The 16,057-nt window shown below is 39.0% G+C and overlaps 4 protein-coding genes across 5 annotated transcripts; 2 read left to right on the top strand and 2 right to left on the bottom strand.

The window, feature by feature from the left end:
* Window positions 1-276: 276 nt before the first annotated feature.
* Window positions 277-3,617, bottom strand: LOC104739639 (uncharacterized). 2 transcript variants are annotated; one of them, XM_087485518.1, is made up of 2 exons: window positions 3,245-3,617; window positions 277-2,615 (listed from the first exon to the last, which is right to left on the bottom strand). In XM_087485518.1, the coding sequence occupies exon 2, from the start codon at window positions 2,521-2,523 to the stop codon at window positions 478-480; it is 2,046 nt and encodes a 681-aa protein (XP_087341644.1). In that variant the 5' UTR covers window positions 2,524-2,615; window positions 3,245-3,617; the 3' UTR covers window positions 277-477. The 2 variants fall into 2 exon arrangements, with proteins under 2 accessions (XP_087341644.1, XP_087341645.1); XM_087485519.1 differs by having other exon boundaries at window positions 2,972-3,535.
* A 119-nt stretch (window positions 3,618-3,736) lies between these two features.
* On the bottom strand, window positions 3,737-11,131 carry LOC104739638 (dynamin-2A). Its single transcript, XM_087485517.1, has 22 exons — window positions 10,257-11,131; window positions 9,899-9,949; window positions 9,674-9,794; window positions 9,455-9,547; window positions 9,068-9,129; window positions 8,805-8,922; window positions 8,323-8,659; window positions 8,083-8,230; window positions 7,768-7,869; window positions 7,563-7,682; window positions 7,184-7,267; window positions 6,973-7,100; window positions 6,803-6,887; window positions 6,549-6,687; window positions 6,251-6,327; window positions 6,094-6,150; window positions 5,668-5,812; window positions 5,440-5,579; window positions 4,980-5,093; window positions 4,822-4,889; window positions 4,572-4,744; window positions 3,737-4,353 (listed from the first exon to the last, which is right to left on the bottom strand). The coding sequence occupies exons 1-22, from the start codon at window positions 10,395-10,397 to the stop codon at window positions 4,109-4,111; spliced, it is 2,748 nt and encodes a 915-aa protein (XP_087341643.1). The 5' UTR covers window positions 10,398-11,131; the 3' UTR covers window positions 3,737-4,108.
* A 605-nt stretch (window positions 11,132-11,736) lies between these two features.
* On the top strand, window positions 11,737-14,378 carry LOC147927812 (glycosyltransferase BC10-like). The gene is made up of 2 exons (XM_087482922.1): window positions 11,737-12,790; window positions 13,458-14,378. The coding sequence occupies exons 1-2, from the start codon at window positions 12,173-12,175 to the stop codon at window positions 14,097-14,099; spliced, it is 1,260 nt and encodes a 419-aa protein (XP_087339048.1). The 5' UTR covers window positions 11,737-12,172; the 3' UTR covers window positions 14,100-14,378.
* Window positions 14,379-14,641: 263 nt separating this feature from the next.
* Window positions 14,642-15,856, top strand: LOC104739637 (uncharacterized). The gene is made up of 3 exons (XM_010460063.3): window positions 14,642-14,796; window positions 14,889-15,086; window positions 15,175-15,856. Exons 1-3 carry the CDS (start codon window positions 14,781-14,783, stop codon window positions 15,537-15,539), a joined length of 579 nt encoding a protein of 192 aa, XP_010458365.2. The 5' UTR covers window positions 14,642-14,780; the 3' UTR covers window positions 15,540-15,856.
* The last annotated feature ends 201 nt before the right edge of the window (window positions 15,857-16,057 follow it).

Below are 16,057 nucleotides of genomic sequence, written 5' to 3'. Positions count from 1 at the left end.
AGACACTCTCCTTTTGTCCCAAAATGACATGTCAAAGAGACAAAGATGATGTCTTTACAACTTCAGAGTCTAAATTTTAAGAGAGGCGAAACAAACAACACAGTTAAATGTTGAAAAGTAATCACCAAACTTCATTTGGCAAAATACAATCCACAGCGTTGGCAAAATGTATTAATAAACCAAACTGAAGTCACCTTCATTCGATCACCTTGTTTTAAGGGAAGTGAAAGTCAAAACTCAAAACAAACCCCTCTTATATAAACTGGACCACAAGGGTGATAAAACTATTCCAAGTCATATATAGGGGAAGAGCAGCCGAAGAAAATATAGTTAGTTCCACAGACAAAATATTCTTTCAGGTCATGTAAGTATGCTGTACCTAAGATTAGATAGATACATAATAGTTTCCATGAAAGACAAAAGGAACTTTACCAACAAACTAAGAATGTAATGAAGGAATCACAACAAACTATCAATCTAAGGAGTTGCAGCCGGGTCTAGTTCCAGACAACCTTCTGGTGCGTTATCAGCTTCTTTCCCTGTAAGAATGTAATGAGGCACCTGATGGGAGAATCTCAACATTTCTTCCTTTTGAATCTCCCTCACATCGTTTCCATCTGTGCTTCTACGGAAAACTGCCCTGAATCCTTCAGCTTTGACTAAGAGAGTCACGGTTACACTTTGATTGTCTTCGGTATAGTCATCAAGAACTTCCACCATCTCATACTTGTGTTTAACTTCATCAGGGGTATTCTTGTCCCACTCAGGAGACCAATTTCGATACAATGCCCAAACTTGTCCCTTTTTGGGAAGGATATGAAGGAATCCTCTTGCACCTTTGGTGAAATCAACTTTGTGGGAAAAGGCGTTTAGTGTATCCGTAGGTTCATGTCTCCCTGACCTAAATTCCCCACATGTTTTAGCAAAACCAGCACCCATCCAGTCTATGGGACCAAATTCACTGGTGCCTTTGGAATTGAGCCAGCTGATTCTCATCTTAAAGGGATTCAACGAAATCACCTTATGGATGCGGGCATAAAACCGTGGCATTCCGTCGTCATCATCATAGGCAGCCCAAATCTGGTCGTCTTTGAAAGAATTTTCAGATCGGTCAAGATCAAAGTTGTGAAAGTCTGAATCCGGAACAATGATTGTCTTCACTTCATCATCCTTCTCTTCATCTGAAGCATGGGGAATTTCCTCGACTGGCCTCTCAACCTCATTTGCCTTGCCACTCATCTTGCTCGTTGCCTTCATACTTTTCTTCTCCCCATCAGTTTCCCTCACCTTTGCTTTCATTTCAGAGATCATCTTCGGAAGTCTCTTAAAAATTTCTGTCTGGCCTCTTTCCATAAGAGCTTTGGTTATATCACAAGGTAACAACATTCCTTGTACATGAGTATGTCGAGAGCCTACGGTGTTGGGCGTTTCAGTATTTCCATTGCCAACATTCCTTGCACCTGTTTGATTACCTGCCAATTGACCTCGCATGTGGGAATCGTCTGTCTTCGGCTTCTTGAAATTCCTCAGATCAGAGTTCGTGAATCCTCTAGCAGCATCCCTTTCTCGCGACTCCCCAAGCTCTCTCTTCAGTTGTGATTGCTGAACTACATTTGCAGCTTGATTTGTAGCATTTCGGCTGTTAGAACCAGCCATTCTTGTTAAAGAATCCCACTGAAAATTATGGTTAACAGATGCTGCAGGCTCTCTCCTAGAAGAAGGAGGACCATATGATTTTTTGTTTGACGCTTGATTTTTGGAACTCCTGTGCTGTTGGTTAGATGAGAGGTTGACTGGCGGCTTCGGAACAAATGAAGGCGGAGTTATCTCTTGTGCAACAAAACCATGATTACAGTTGGGACAAAGCAAGGTCTGGTTAAGATAAACCCTTAGATACTCATATTGTGTGTTGCAGTTGCCGCACTTTGTCCAAAAGGTACTACTCTGCTTCGGCATCGAAGGAACAAAAGCAGGCGGCGAACCCACACGGGATCTATCCATACGGGCAGCGGGCTTAGATCTGGCCCTGGCATTCGGAACAACATGCTCCCTTACATTATGAATCCCGTTAGAAGTTGGCTGGAATGGTGGAATCACGCTCTGTGTTGTTGAGAATCGTTGAGCTTCTTTGCCCCTCCTTATGTTATATTCTAATCTCTTCTCCGGGTTAGAGAGTTGATTCCAAGCTTGTGAAAGCAGCTCAAACGCACCTTCAGCGCCGTTGCACTTGTTTTTATCCGGATGGAGCATAAGAACTAATTTCCGGTATTGTTTTTTGACTGCATCATCATTAGCAAAGGGATCTACACCAAGGATACCATACCAATCAGCTTCTCCGTAGATATTTTTCTCTCCAGAGATATAAACATCGATAGCCGCCAATAAATGTTTCAGACCATCCAGCTCTGGAAACAAGTTCTGAGCCTTGTTAGCGAACTTTTTAGCCCCATTGTAGTCCTTTTCTGTAATCTTCCTCTCAGCAATATCCATTGCCCTTTTCGCTTCGTCCTTGTTGCATTCCATGTCCTCGAGAGTTACTCCGTCCCAAACTACAATCCGCTGGAAACTTTTTTAGAATAGAGGATCTTCAACACACTCCTCAGAATGTTTCGCACCTGTCTCAATGGAAAATGAAAAGAGAGCAAAGAAAGTGATTAGATTCAGAGGAAATGTATACAGAAGCATATCACGGATTCATTAAAAATCTGAGGATTTGAAAGGAGTAGAGTGAAAATGATAGATTTGTTTTAAAACAGAGTCACAAGTCTCATAAAAGAAAGATCTTGAGAATCTATTATCTATCAACCTAATGCAATCAAACATCTTAACAACAGTTTAGATCCAGATTTAAATGAAGAGCCCTCAAAATCTATAACAACATTGAAACAATGATGAAGAACCAAAAACTCAAAAAAAAAAAAATTCAATTATGATCACAGATTCCTCAAACTCTAATAAGAGAAAACCTAACCTGAACCACAATTCACCAACGCACAATCAGAATCCACAAAAATTTCCAAGTACCATTTGCATCTCCTAACAACTCGCGAACAACAAAAGAAAAACCCTAAAAGCATAGATTACTTCCTCAAGCAAAGTCGATCAAAAAAAAAAAAAAAAGTTTCACAAAATCCAATTCGGTTCAAAGAAATTGAAACATACAGACGTCAAAATCCACAAAACCAGAAAGAGAAAGAGAGCGAGAGAGAGAGAGAGAGAGAGAGAGATTGAAAATGAAAATCACCGCAAGTGAAGCTTGAGATGGAACTCGGAGAGCTCCAACGGCCGCAGCAGCGCCTGAGCGGGGCTTCTCTACTTGAAATTTCCGTTGAACTTCGAGATCCACAGAAACAAACCCTTGGACAATGAGGAAATGGGAGAGCCCACCGTCGTACTCAGAGGAGAGAATGAGAGGAAATTGAGAGACGGTGAAGGAGTTTAAGAGAGAGATAATAAGAAAATTAGGGTTAGAAGAGTATCCTTTTCCCAAGTTTCGTGAAATTTTGGAAGAACAAACAAAACATCTACTAAACACAACAACACCAATTGTTCTGGAAAATATATCTCATTGGGTCACACATTACAAATTTTTTTAAAAAAAAAAAAAAAAAAAAAAATATTGTTTGTTTTGCTCATTTGGTTCGCCCGTTCGAGCGCTAATCCGATGCCGTTTCAACTAATTTCAGATTTTGTTTTGGTTTTGTTGTTTTGACCAAAATAAAGTTTGCATTTGTGATTTTGTAAACAACAATGGAAGTAGTTCGATTATTTACCCAAACGGTTCAAGATTCATCCTGAGAATCTCAAATACAAAATCATATCGGTGCTAACAAAAAAAATGGATGCCAAAAAAAGTTGATAATGAAGAAAACAAAAATTCAAACAGACATTTGACTCATGAGAGAGACTAAACTCTTTTAGCTGCCAACACATATGTGTGTGTGTGTGATCATATGAATATCTATCTACAACGAAGACAAAAACAGTAGTACAATCATCCAATCACTTCACTTTCTTAAACTAAGAAAAATATATGAGTAACTTAGTCCCTGAAAACGGGACTCAATGCGCTTCCGGCTTTTTTTTCTTTTCCTTTTCTCTTCAGGTTCTAATACCTGTAAGTTGAACCCGTCGGCGGTGGTGCTGGTGGCAACCTATTCGGGGTGGTGCGGCGGTTGCTACCAGAGCCTGGTGATGCTGCATCTCCATTCTGCGCAGGGTCACTGTAGCGACGGCTGTGACCACCGGAACCGTACCTTGACGATGAGTCTGAGGGTCCATTAGCAGCGGCGTTGAAGGCATTCATCCAGTCGTCCCCTGAAGAACCACCACCACTTGTTCTTGGGCTACTTTCTGTGAGTCAAGTGATACCGCAACAAAATATATATTTAAAGTCAAGTTTCATTGAAAGATCTTTCAGATATTTTCTAAGCAACTGAATCCACAACCCTATCAAACCAAACCAAATGGTATTCGGTTTCTCTATTTCATAAACCAAACAAAAAAATCCCAAAAACCGCAAACAGAAATTGACACCCCTATGAAGAACTGTTATAGGCGGATGAATTTACCATTGCTACCATTGTCGGAATAACTTGAAGCAGCAGCTGCTCGGTTGTCGTGAATGCTAAGCTGCCGCGTGAGCTTAGAAAGAAGAGAGGATTGTTTCTGGTAACGGTCTCTTCGTCTTTTAACATTTTGATCCTCTTGAATCAATGACTCAATTCTTTCATTGCCTATTGCACTAGAGATCAAATACAGGAGAACACAAATAAGCACACCATAACTTGAATTAAATTAGGCACAGGGAAGATATTGAACCTTATAGAACTGTATAGTTGATTCAGCATGTCTTCCTTTGCTTTCTCCACTTGACAAAGAACAACAGCCTGTTCATGGTGAATTTACATTGCTTACTAGCATGACCAAGGATTCTCTGTCGAAGAAAATTTTGGAACTTTAGAATAAGAATAGTTCACCTTTGGAACATTGGCTGCTAGGCTGTTAAGAACAGCTTCAACATAACCCCGTACTTCTTGGGACATCCACCGGAGTTCCTCTTCTGGATCGATGGGTTTCCTAACCATCTTATCCTGAAAAACATAAGTATCAGAATATGACCAATAAATACCTTAAATGCCAAACATAACTTCTCTCAAGTTTAAGAGAAGAAGTATCATCATGCCTACCCATAAACTGACCCTTCTACAGCAAAAAATTTTCAATAGTAAAACAATTCGACAAATGTTCACTAAAACATACTAAATAACATTTATTTTTGCACTTCCAACCATTTCAACTCTTCTTGAGTAAAGTTTCTAACTTTCTTTATAGTGATATTGGTATTGCGTAAGACTAGTGAATGTATCTAGCATATATTTAAGATAGAGGAAATGTAAGATGAAGATTAATCATAAAAGCTGGCCATGAGTGACTCACAAGTGAACCTTCTGAAAGACTCTGTCTCATGGAGACACTGCCCACTTCGCCTCCACGAGCCTGGATAACCTTTTGCAACTTATTAATCCACTCGTTTTTATCGACTACACTCTCAGCCTTAAGCACAAGAGCATTGTGAGCTGCAACAGAATAGTTTGAGGAAAAGCTCATAAAAATGCGCATAGAAGATTAAGAAGTTCGAATTCTGATAATGATTGATTTATGTACCTTTTAGGACAGTCTTGTAGGGAACCTTGCAGGTTATTTTAAATACAAGGCCTGGTCCTTTTGAATCAGGTCCATTTGCCTTCTTGTCCTTTGAGCTCTTTGACTTTTCTACTTCGTCCTCAGGAATTTCTTCAATAGTGCATTCCTGAGTGGATTAATAAAGTTTATGAAAAAGTAAAGTTAGATACATGGAAAAAATGTTATTTATAGTCAGCCAAATTTTCTCATCGATAGCAGTACTGTTAAAAAATTGAAGCTTAAGCTTTACAATACACAAGTCTTTGTTACTTTCCGTCCAAGAAGGAACTAGTGCGAGAAAATAACAAGGTGTATTTGAACCATTATTCTTCTTTATTTTTTTTTTCATGACTTCTCTAATTATACTTCACCTTAGGGAGAAAATAAAGCATACGGAGAGAACGATACCTCCAAAGTTATAGTGCCCCGGAAGTTTCTTTCTTCTTGTTTTTTGGTATAGCCAAGCTAGAAAAGGTAAATGGTAAAGCCAGTTAGTAATCACAGTGCTTTCTCTTTTTGCATATTTGGATCAACACCTGAAGGATATATGTTTCAAAATGCTAACCTTTCCAGTTTTCTCATTCAGAACAAACCATCGCCTACTCCATCCATTTGTTTTTGCACTTTTCTTCATTAAGTACCCTAGATGAAAAGAGTAATTATTTGTTATCTACCTTGGCAATTAGTTTTATCAAAGTTTAAGTGATATAGAAGAAAAAGACATGAAGAAATCATGCACTCGGACTAAGAGAAAGGGTTTGCAGTAATAGATCATGAAACGTAAGAAAAGTAAATCGGGAGCAAAAATGCAAAATGAATTCTTTTAAACAGCAATTGGGTAAACTTATACTATGATAACAAACCTGCAGTTATCTCCCCCTCAGGTCCAGCAGTTTTCAAACCAGAGACCTCCGGCGTCTCTTTATCTTGCGGACTTAGTTTGTCTTTCAATGATTTTAAGCTACCACCAGCTGTTGGTCCATCTGGCTGAGGACTAGTAGCCTGATAAATGCAGGTATGACAATTTCTACATTAAATACTTTCATGTAAAATAACGTGAATGATTGAAAAGCATTTTCCACTACACGGATCCAAATTGATTAGAATTTAGACAGACCCTGCTTAAAAGGGACTGCTCTGCATCTTGTCCCTTCTTAGAAGATCGTCCTTTCAGCTCTTCCTCGCGACGTTGTCTTTCCATTCTGATGCAGTCAATACAGCATTGTCAGAAAAAGAAAATTGATTTTCAGTCATGTACCATTAGGAAAGCCAGGTAAGCCAAAATACCTCCTTTGAACAAGACGGATAAAATGTTGAGGTGGTACAAAAGCGCGTTCCATATCAACCAGTGCAACGACCATTTTCTTGGCTTCATTCTTGAAACCATCAAGTGCTGCACTTGCTATAGCTACAACCTGGTTGATGAATAGTTAGAAAGGAACAGCTATTATCGAAATGATAAAATGCTACTGAATAAAGCACCAAAATTCATTGTTACCTCTCGCTTGAAAGGAGGATACCTCCCGAGTCCAGGTGTAGCATTTGCAGATGCTGAAACTATGTCAACAAGAACTCGGTGAACCTAATCAAAAGTTATGACCATGTTAGCAAAACAGAGAACTAAGACAGAAGGGAAACCTGGATGCATGATTTTTAGAGTACAAACAAAAAACGTAGCTGAATCTACAGTAAGCTATCCTAAGACTAATATAAACCAGTTAACTGCACAAGAACCAGAGTTAACTTGACAAACTCACAACAACAGTCTGAAGAATTAAGTGTCAAAGTGAGACGAGCCATGACCAATTCACAATGCAGTAAATCTCTAAAATTCAATCCTACTGCATGCACCTAAGAAAACATTTAAATAAGCAAACCTCATCAACACAAAGACGTGCCGGGTCTTTAGCCAACTCAAGGACAATTTTTATCAACGATCTCAACCCTTTCTCTGGAGATATAAGATAAGGTTGATAACCATCAGCCTCCAAAACAACCTGAAAAATTCAAACATCATTCTATCAAGTCCAGTCTCAAAACTTGTCTCGTGCAGAAAATTGTAGGAAGAAAGCAGACACCCACCCTTTTAACATTGTTCAAGTCAAAATGTCTATCCAATGGAAGCTGCTTGATACGGTTGGGGAAATTTCCTTCAAAACTTGCAACAACTTTCCAACCACTTCCCTAAACAAAAAACAAAAAAGGAGAAAATGTTTGAAAAAACATTCACTCAGATCCAAAAGGGACTCCAGCTCATAAACTGAAAACAAACAAGTACAAAAACTGTATTTCAAACTCTAAGTGGGCTTTATATGGCTGATTACTAATACAGGTCACCCTCACAATATTCTTGAATTTTCGACTAAATCTAGTTCACTTATGTAAGACAGTACTTACTTCACCACCAGCCAAGTGGAGAAGAAATTTGTCTTCAAACTCACGGCAAAGCTCCAAAGCTATAGCCCTTGTACCTTCAGCACTGTTAACTAGTTGTTCACCAAGCCTCGCTAGCTCATCCTGCACTATTTGAGACTTACCCTGAAGCCTGTATAAAGAATTTGAAATTCATATATATTTAAGTAACCTATGTCATTATAAAAATAATGAAGAAAATAAATATGTTGCGAGACGCAATACCCAGACAAGATACTGGGAAGCCTGAGCTTCATTCTGCTACGAATCTGGCTTGCAAGGGTGTCCACCAAGGCAATTCTGCCAAGCTTACTTTGTGGAGCCCCAGTCAAAATGGACTTAAGACTTTCACTCTCAGCGCGCCAAGCAGTTTCTAAGGAGTTCTCCCCACTTCCAGACTGTGCTGACGCAATTGAAACGGATTGGCCAATGATAGCTACCCATGGAATGTCAGTTGTTTTTGGAGGTCCTTGATTTGAAAGAAGAGCCTGAACAGCTGCAAGGGCTTTCGAGTTCTCTGCTGCCTGGTCAATTTTTCCGATAATGCCTATCGTCCTAGTACCTATATGTAGGGAGGAGTGAAGAGAGCTAATGAATATTTTAAGCAAAGTGAAGTGATAATAGGCTGGTAAAATCAACAGTGAATATTAGGTATAAAATAGTAAGCAAAATAAGATAAGACAGATCGGAAATACTGATGTACTCACTCTCTGGATCATACTCTTTTGCAATCTTCAGGGCTTTGGATGATGAAATTTCAGATGCCTGGCTAGCAGGCACTATAACCAGCAGTATGGCGTCATTGTGTTGCACGTATTCGGCAATCTTGCAAGGAGATCGAAGAAACAAACGAAAATTTCAGAAGGACAAACATGATAATGAATCTTTGTTAGCACTTCAGTAGGAAATCTGATAAAATAGTAGAAATCTTATGTTTTCTTGTCAGGTCAAAAGTAGTTCCAAGGCTCACCATTGACTCGTCCACAATTCTTTGGTCCAGTCCAGGCAGATCAACTAATTTTAATGGTGGAGCTGAAATGTAAAGGGTAAATGCACTATGTTATGATGATCAAAGAAAATTTCAAACTAAAATCCAGGTCATGTCATCATTCATGTTCAAAAGAGTACTATTTATTTTAAAGCTCCATAAGACGTACAATCTGATACCACCAACTTAAATCTACAAGCTCTAAACCAGTATACTAAATTGAATATAGGGGTGGCAAGTTATTACAGCTAACCAGTTCACTGATATCAAACACATATTCATCTGCCCAACTTAGGTTAGCTACGGATGTGCTACTTGAATAGTAGATTGGCTTGCCACTTATGCTTATGAAAGTAAAACGAAATTTACCTGTGCTGGTACGAAGTTTTAAGTTTATTTCATCACGATTCTTCCCCGAGGCTCCTTTGCTAAGTCTATCTTGTAGAGAATGTCTTAGAGCACCTGCAATACACCCATGTGGAACACAATATTATGAGAACATTGCTGTCGAATCCTTTATATCGTACATGCAGAAAGGTGCCTTACATACCATTGGTAAATTGCATAGGTTCATAAAGGGAGACTTACTTGCAGAAACTTGTTGAGATTTACTGTCGATTTGCAAGATAATAGCCTTGCTGCTTAAAGAACTCTCCCTGCTCAATTCAATTATTATAGGAGCTCGAGTAGCACCATTCTCACCCGTCGGCTGTTCATAGCAAGTGTAGCAGACACAACAGAGGTCAGTATCATATTAAAGTATGAGCCAATAATAACCATAAGAAAATCCCATAGATTCGATGGACAACTTACCAGGACTGGATGCCCAATTAAACTGTTTAACACGGCTGACTTTCCAGCTCCCTGGTTCAATATGCAAAACAAAAGAGATAAGTTACCATATACCTTCTCCGGCTAGTTTCACCTGCAGTCACCAGTTCCTCACCGGATTTTGATCTCATGTAACCATTATATTATCCACTAAATAAAGAAACAAGCTCCTTGGTTTGTTGTTCCTAGCAAACCTCTAGGTTCCAGGACAAACCGATAAAATAAAATAAAACCTAATCTAGATCCGAAAGATCCACGAAATCGCATCGAACATCAACACTCCAAGACAGCATAGAACCAACCAAATCGAAGAGCAGGGAGCAGAGAGCGATGAACTAACCACATTCCCAAGCGCTACGACGTTGAGGAAAGTGGCAGGACGCCTGGAAGAAGAGGTCTCGTCGGGATCTTCATCGGCGAGCAGAGACGCCGCCTGCTTCATCGAATCTGAGAGCTGAGACAACTCATCGATCGCCTCCATCGCGACTAGCAAAAGCCCTCGGCGAATCGAGATCGAGTAACCGATTCAAAGTAAGAGATCTGGAAGGAAGAAGGAAGCCACTCGATTGGATCTGACCAGAACCGAAACTGGCGGTGTATTTCCCCGGCGAGAAGAGGGCCGGTATAAGGAATCCGGTCCGCGACGGTGTTGAGCTAAGATTTTTCGTTAAGGGAAAGCAGAAATGAGAGAAGACGAGGTCATAAAGAGGACGTAATAACTAATAAGGAATCACAGAGAGAATGAGACACAAGATTCAAATTTCAAAAAGAGTTACAAAAATCATATCTTTTCTATAACCAAAAAAAAAAACATTTATCGAACTCAAGTGCTTCATCTTTTTTCTTGCTTTTTTTAAAAAAATTCAACAAATTGTGATGTTGTGGATACAAATCCTTATAATTTTAATACTTCAGTATTACCAATTTCGTTGATATTGACCAAATAAATAAAAGGGCCAATATAAATTTGTTTTGCAAACTACAAAAAAAAAAAACTTCATCAGAACGTACAACATCTCATTAGGCAAAACCAAAAAAAAACTTTTGTCGTTATCATCAACATCTCCTTTGTGCATGTTATTTTAGGTTATCCAGGTTATGGAGTTATATGTTAACAACGTAATTTTCTGAACTAAATTTGTGATTCTTTTGTGTGTGCTAAAATCTCATATTCCCTCTGTTAGAAGTGTCATCTATCACACCTTCCAACATCTTACGACTAGTTTGGCAATGTTGACATTTGACATCAAACATGTTGACAATTCTTTGTGATGTATTTTATTTAAAAAAAAAAAAAAACATTGCACATAATAATATTCAAACAATATTTCCAAGCTAGCTAACATGAAATTTCTAGGCACATGTCTTTATCAATACAAATTCTGAAATATCATTATTGTAGTAGGGATGATGGGTTTTTAGTTCTTCCACTATGCTTTACATTAAAACTTGTATGTCATAAAAATGAAGAGACACACACACATCCATGATTGGCTGAGTAAATTGAACTCCAAAAATAAATTTTGTAGAAATGTAATTGCAGTGTTAAAAAATAAAATAAAAATCTATTAGGAGTATTAGATAATCTATATAAGTTTGACTAATGGAAATCTAATTATCTTATAAAAAAATTGAAATGTCGGACCGAAGAGTTGACGAGCACTAAACCCACGTCAAAGGCAAAACGTGGGCCCACCGGCCCAATAACTTAAAAGAACCTATAGGTTCTTCCCACCTGGCAAGATCTTTCGAAGTTTTTGAACTCGTTATGTTTTCGACGTGGAGTTTTTAAACTTAAATTAATCTAATTTAATAATCTCAAGTAATTTTGTTCTTTTATATAAAGATCAAAATCAACCACACAGACACAGACATAGACATAGATTTATTATTTCTAACTAGAAGAAACAAAAGACCAGATTTGTTTATGTTTCTTCTTCTTCTTCTTCCTCCTCTGTTTCGAATTCAATTCTTTGATCTGTTTCAGTCACCGTTTCTCCACTTTCTACGAATATATTTCCAGATATCTTAACTCCCATCTTTTTTTTTCCTTTTTTCGAAAATTTGATTTGATCCTTTGTTACAAAATTAGGAAACTTTCTGAAAGGATATGGATTTGTGCTTGAAACAAACAGATTCTCTTTGAAATCATTCATATGAATGTTTCCCTAAAACTTTAATTTTTTTGGGGAACAGTTCGAATTCGCACTGTGTGAAGAGAAAAGATTGGATTTTTTTTTTCTTTGGTGAAAAACAATGGCGAGAGGAGGGAAAGAGGAAGGAGAAAAGCATATAGGGTTACTAAAGCTGGCTCAAACGCTTTCATTTTTGCTTATTTTCATGGCCGGAATCATCATCGGCCTCGCCGCTAGCTCTCACATCGATCGCTACTTCAATTCCTTGCCGAGGATGTTCTCGTCATCAACCCATCTACAAACGATTCCATTTTCGACTACTCCTGATTACTCCAATTGCACAGTCATCCACCGGGATTGCACGGGGAACGACGAGAACGACGAGAACGACGACGACGGAGGAGGAGGAGGAGGAGTCAAGGCGGAGAAACCAAAGGTTCGAGATTGTTGGAGCATTGATGGGTTTGTTCGGCCTGAGAATCTCACTCATGTGATGACTGATGATGAGCTGTTCTGGAGAGCTTCGATGGTTCCGGTGAAGGAGGAGTATCCGTACGAAAGGGTTCCTAAAGTGGCCTTCTTGTTTCTGACCAGAGGGCCTTTGCCTATGCTACCGTTGTGGGAGAAGTTTTTTAAAGGCAATGAGAAGTATTTATCTGTTTACGTTCATACTCCTCCTGGATATGACATGAATGTCTCTCGTGATTCTCCGTTTTACGACCGGCAGATCCCCAGCCAGGTATGTTTTGATGCGGTACAGTGAATGTTGTTGGTGTCTTGTTTATGTTTCTCTGTGGATTAGTACAAAACAAATACATAGTTTTTCCAGTGAATTTACCTTAGGATTACTGGTTGGTGCTTAGCATTTGAACTTTTCAATTGTTTTTTTAATTGCGAGTTACATCTATTTCTAAGTTGTGTGTATAGATGAAAATTTGTTACTCTTGCGCATTAGTTTGAGTTGGCCATCTATGTCTTATGCAGCTTCAAGTGGTGACACAACCTTTAAAGTTCATTTTTGCTATTATGTTATGATGTGGAACATAGCTGGTTTTAGGATAAGGACTGGGAACAGCTTGAAATGTAGGAGTGAGAAGTGGAAACATACCAGTTCATAGAAACATTATATAAGTTGTAATTTTATTCTCTTTCATTGTCTGGACATGTCGCTATGATCCTGGTAACTGCACAAGGCTTCCTTTTTCATGACATTGAAACCGGTTTTGTAATCTTCTTTGGTTATGCAACCTGGTCCATCTCAAGTACTCTGACAAACTTTGATAGATCTAGCAAATAAAGAGCGTCTTCTATACTTTAATTTTCCCAGTTGGCTAGATCTAGTTGATTACAAATAAAGAGAATCTGTTTTGTTTCTCATGGTTTTCTATACTTTAAAATTTTTGCAGAAAGTTGAATGGGGATCCCCACTATTGACAGACGCAGAGAAGCGTCTACTAGCTAACGCATTGCTGGACTTCTCAAATGAGCGTTTTGTGCTTCTCTCAGAGAGCTGTGTCCCAGTCTACAACTTTTCAACTGTCTACAGTTACCTAATAAACTCTGCTTACAGTTTTGTGGACTCTTATGACGAGCCAACGCGTTATGGACGTGGCCGTTACAGCCGGAAGATGCTCCCGGATATCAAACTCCATCACTGGCGGAAAGGGTCTCAGTGGTTTGAAGTAAATCGTAAAATCGCCATCTACATCATCTCAGACTCGAAATACTACTCACTGTTCAAACAATTCTGCAGACCAGCTTGTTACCCGGACGAGCATTACATCCCAACTTTCTTGAACATGTTTCACGGTTCAATGAACGCGAATAGAAGCGTGACATGGGTTGATTGGTCCATAGGCGGTCCGCATCCAGCTACATATGCTGCAGCTAATATCACAGAAGAGTTTCTACAGTCAATAAGGAAGAACGAGACGGATTGTCTTTACAATGACGAGCCAACTTCGTTATGCTTCCTATTTGCTCGCAAGTTCTCTCCTTCTGCCTTAGCTCCTCTTATGAACCTGAGCTCTACTGTCATGGGATTTTGAGAAAAACAAAAATTCATTTCTCTTCTTCTTCTTCTTTCTACTTTTTATAGGGATGAGATGAGGTTCTTCTACGAGATATATATATACATAGGACTCTTTTTCTTTATTTTTTTGGTTATTATTAGTCTCCTTTGGTTATGATCTCTTCATTCTATTTATAGAGATGATCGTAGTAAAGGTCAAGCCTTTTTTTTGTATGTAAGAGCTTTACTTGTGCCGACGACCTGCAGAGCTAATCTAGTTTTATAGATTACGAATATAGTATATTCTTTTTCATCACTTCATTAATTACTGACATTCGAATTCCATTACCTTTTAGAAGCCATTGGAAACTTCAAGAGAACATAAGGGGTAGGATAGTGATTTAGCAAACCCTGTGAGATCCGAATCTTCCTTCTCTCAACAAATACCCTCTCATCGCCAGCCACCACACACAGGTGTAGCCCTAAAATTTTTGTTTCTTGATACAACTTACAAGACTACGGTTAGGTTGATAAAGTGTTTTCTATATATTATTAGGGTTTTGATTAAGTGGTATCAAGGCCTATATAATAATGGTCTCTATTGATTAATGAGAAGGGAAGCCCCAAGAATTAATCGAGATAGAGAATTAGGGTTAATACATCTTTCTAAATTCTCAAGCAAACAAAGGTTCATAACATTTCTCTTTCGATCGGAGTCATGGCAACGTACTACGGTAAGATCTCTCTCTTGTGCTCCAAGTCAATTCAAGTTGATGTCGGTCTGATGGTTTCCTAATTGTTTGTCATGCGTTGCCCGTTTTGGCAGATGCTGACACGTGCGTGTTCTGGGACGTCGTTGATTTCCCAGTCCCTGAGGATCGCATGTTGGACTCGTTTCGTAGTAAAGTCGAACGAGCGCTTCGGATGGAGGGGTATATTGGTAAACTGGAAATCCAGGCTTATGGTGGTGCAGATGCAGATAGGATGGATTTTCTCTGTGCCAAAATGCAGCTTGTACAAAACGGTGAACAAATTAATTCAAGTCCTCCGATCCTCTTTAATATATGTATTCGTGATCCTCTTATATATGTATTTAATAATGCATTTCGCAGCGGCTGAAAAACATGTGAGACTCAGTAGGATGCAACTGGACATACTTTACTGGGCATTCCGTTGTTATCATGACGAACTAGAACATAACGAGACAAACTTCCTCGTAGTTGCTAAAGACATCCCAGGGAAAGACACGGGTTTTCTCAATCTTCTTGAAACTTTGACATCCAGAGGTTACAATGTTTTCCTGGTAGTGCCTGATGACGTCCCTCTAGAACAAGTGCCACGTACTGACACTGTAGCCTTAGTATGGCGTTGGACAAATCTGTTCGATGGTCGCTTTCCTATCCTAGACTATCTTGGTCCGGATACATCAAGTGATGAGGAGGATTGTGATGAGGAGGATTCTGAGAAACTTGTCTAAGGATACGTGATGGTCCGGATTCCTCAGTTGATGATGAGGGGGCCAAACGTCAGAGGAAAGGTGATGGTGGTTCTCCCATGATAGTTGAAGTGGGAATTGCAAAGACATGAATGTCATATAAAACATAGCCTCTAACGGATGTTGTTTGTATCAATTTTGTTTTCTTGTGACTATCTATATATCCTCTGAAATTTCATGACGATTTCGGATTTTGTTTTCTTTGTAATATTATGATGGACCCCGGTCAGCAGTACCGCTTGATCCGCGAGATCAAATGGTAAACTGTTTTCCTCTGGTCAAAATCGTCCGTTTGGTAATTGCAGTTAGGCTCTGAAATCAGTTTAGGAATTGTTGGAGAGATGCGCATGCCCAATAAACATATCAACGGTGCCCCTTGTCAGTTTTATATTGAGTCATGACTTTGTAAAGGTTGTGATATGTTCTCTGTTATTATGCTTTGCAAGAGTCAAGAAATTGGAATGCTTCAAATCTGTTTTGGTATACGAATGCTGTAGAAT

The sequence above is a fragment of the Camelina sativa genome, chromosome 14 (genome assembly GCF_030686135.1).
Source record: "Camelina sativa cultivar CO46 ecotype springtype chromosome 14, ASM3068613v1".
Lineage (NCBI taxonomy): Eukaryota > Viridiplantae > Streptophyta > Magnoliopsida > Brassicales > Brassicaceae > Camelina > Camelina sativa.
Note: the sequence above shows the minus strand (reverse complement) of the source record. Positions and strands in the feature narration are given on the sequence as shown.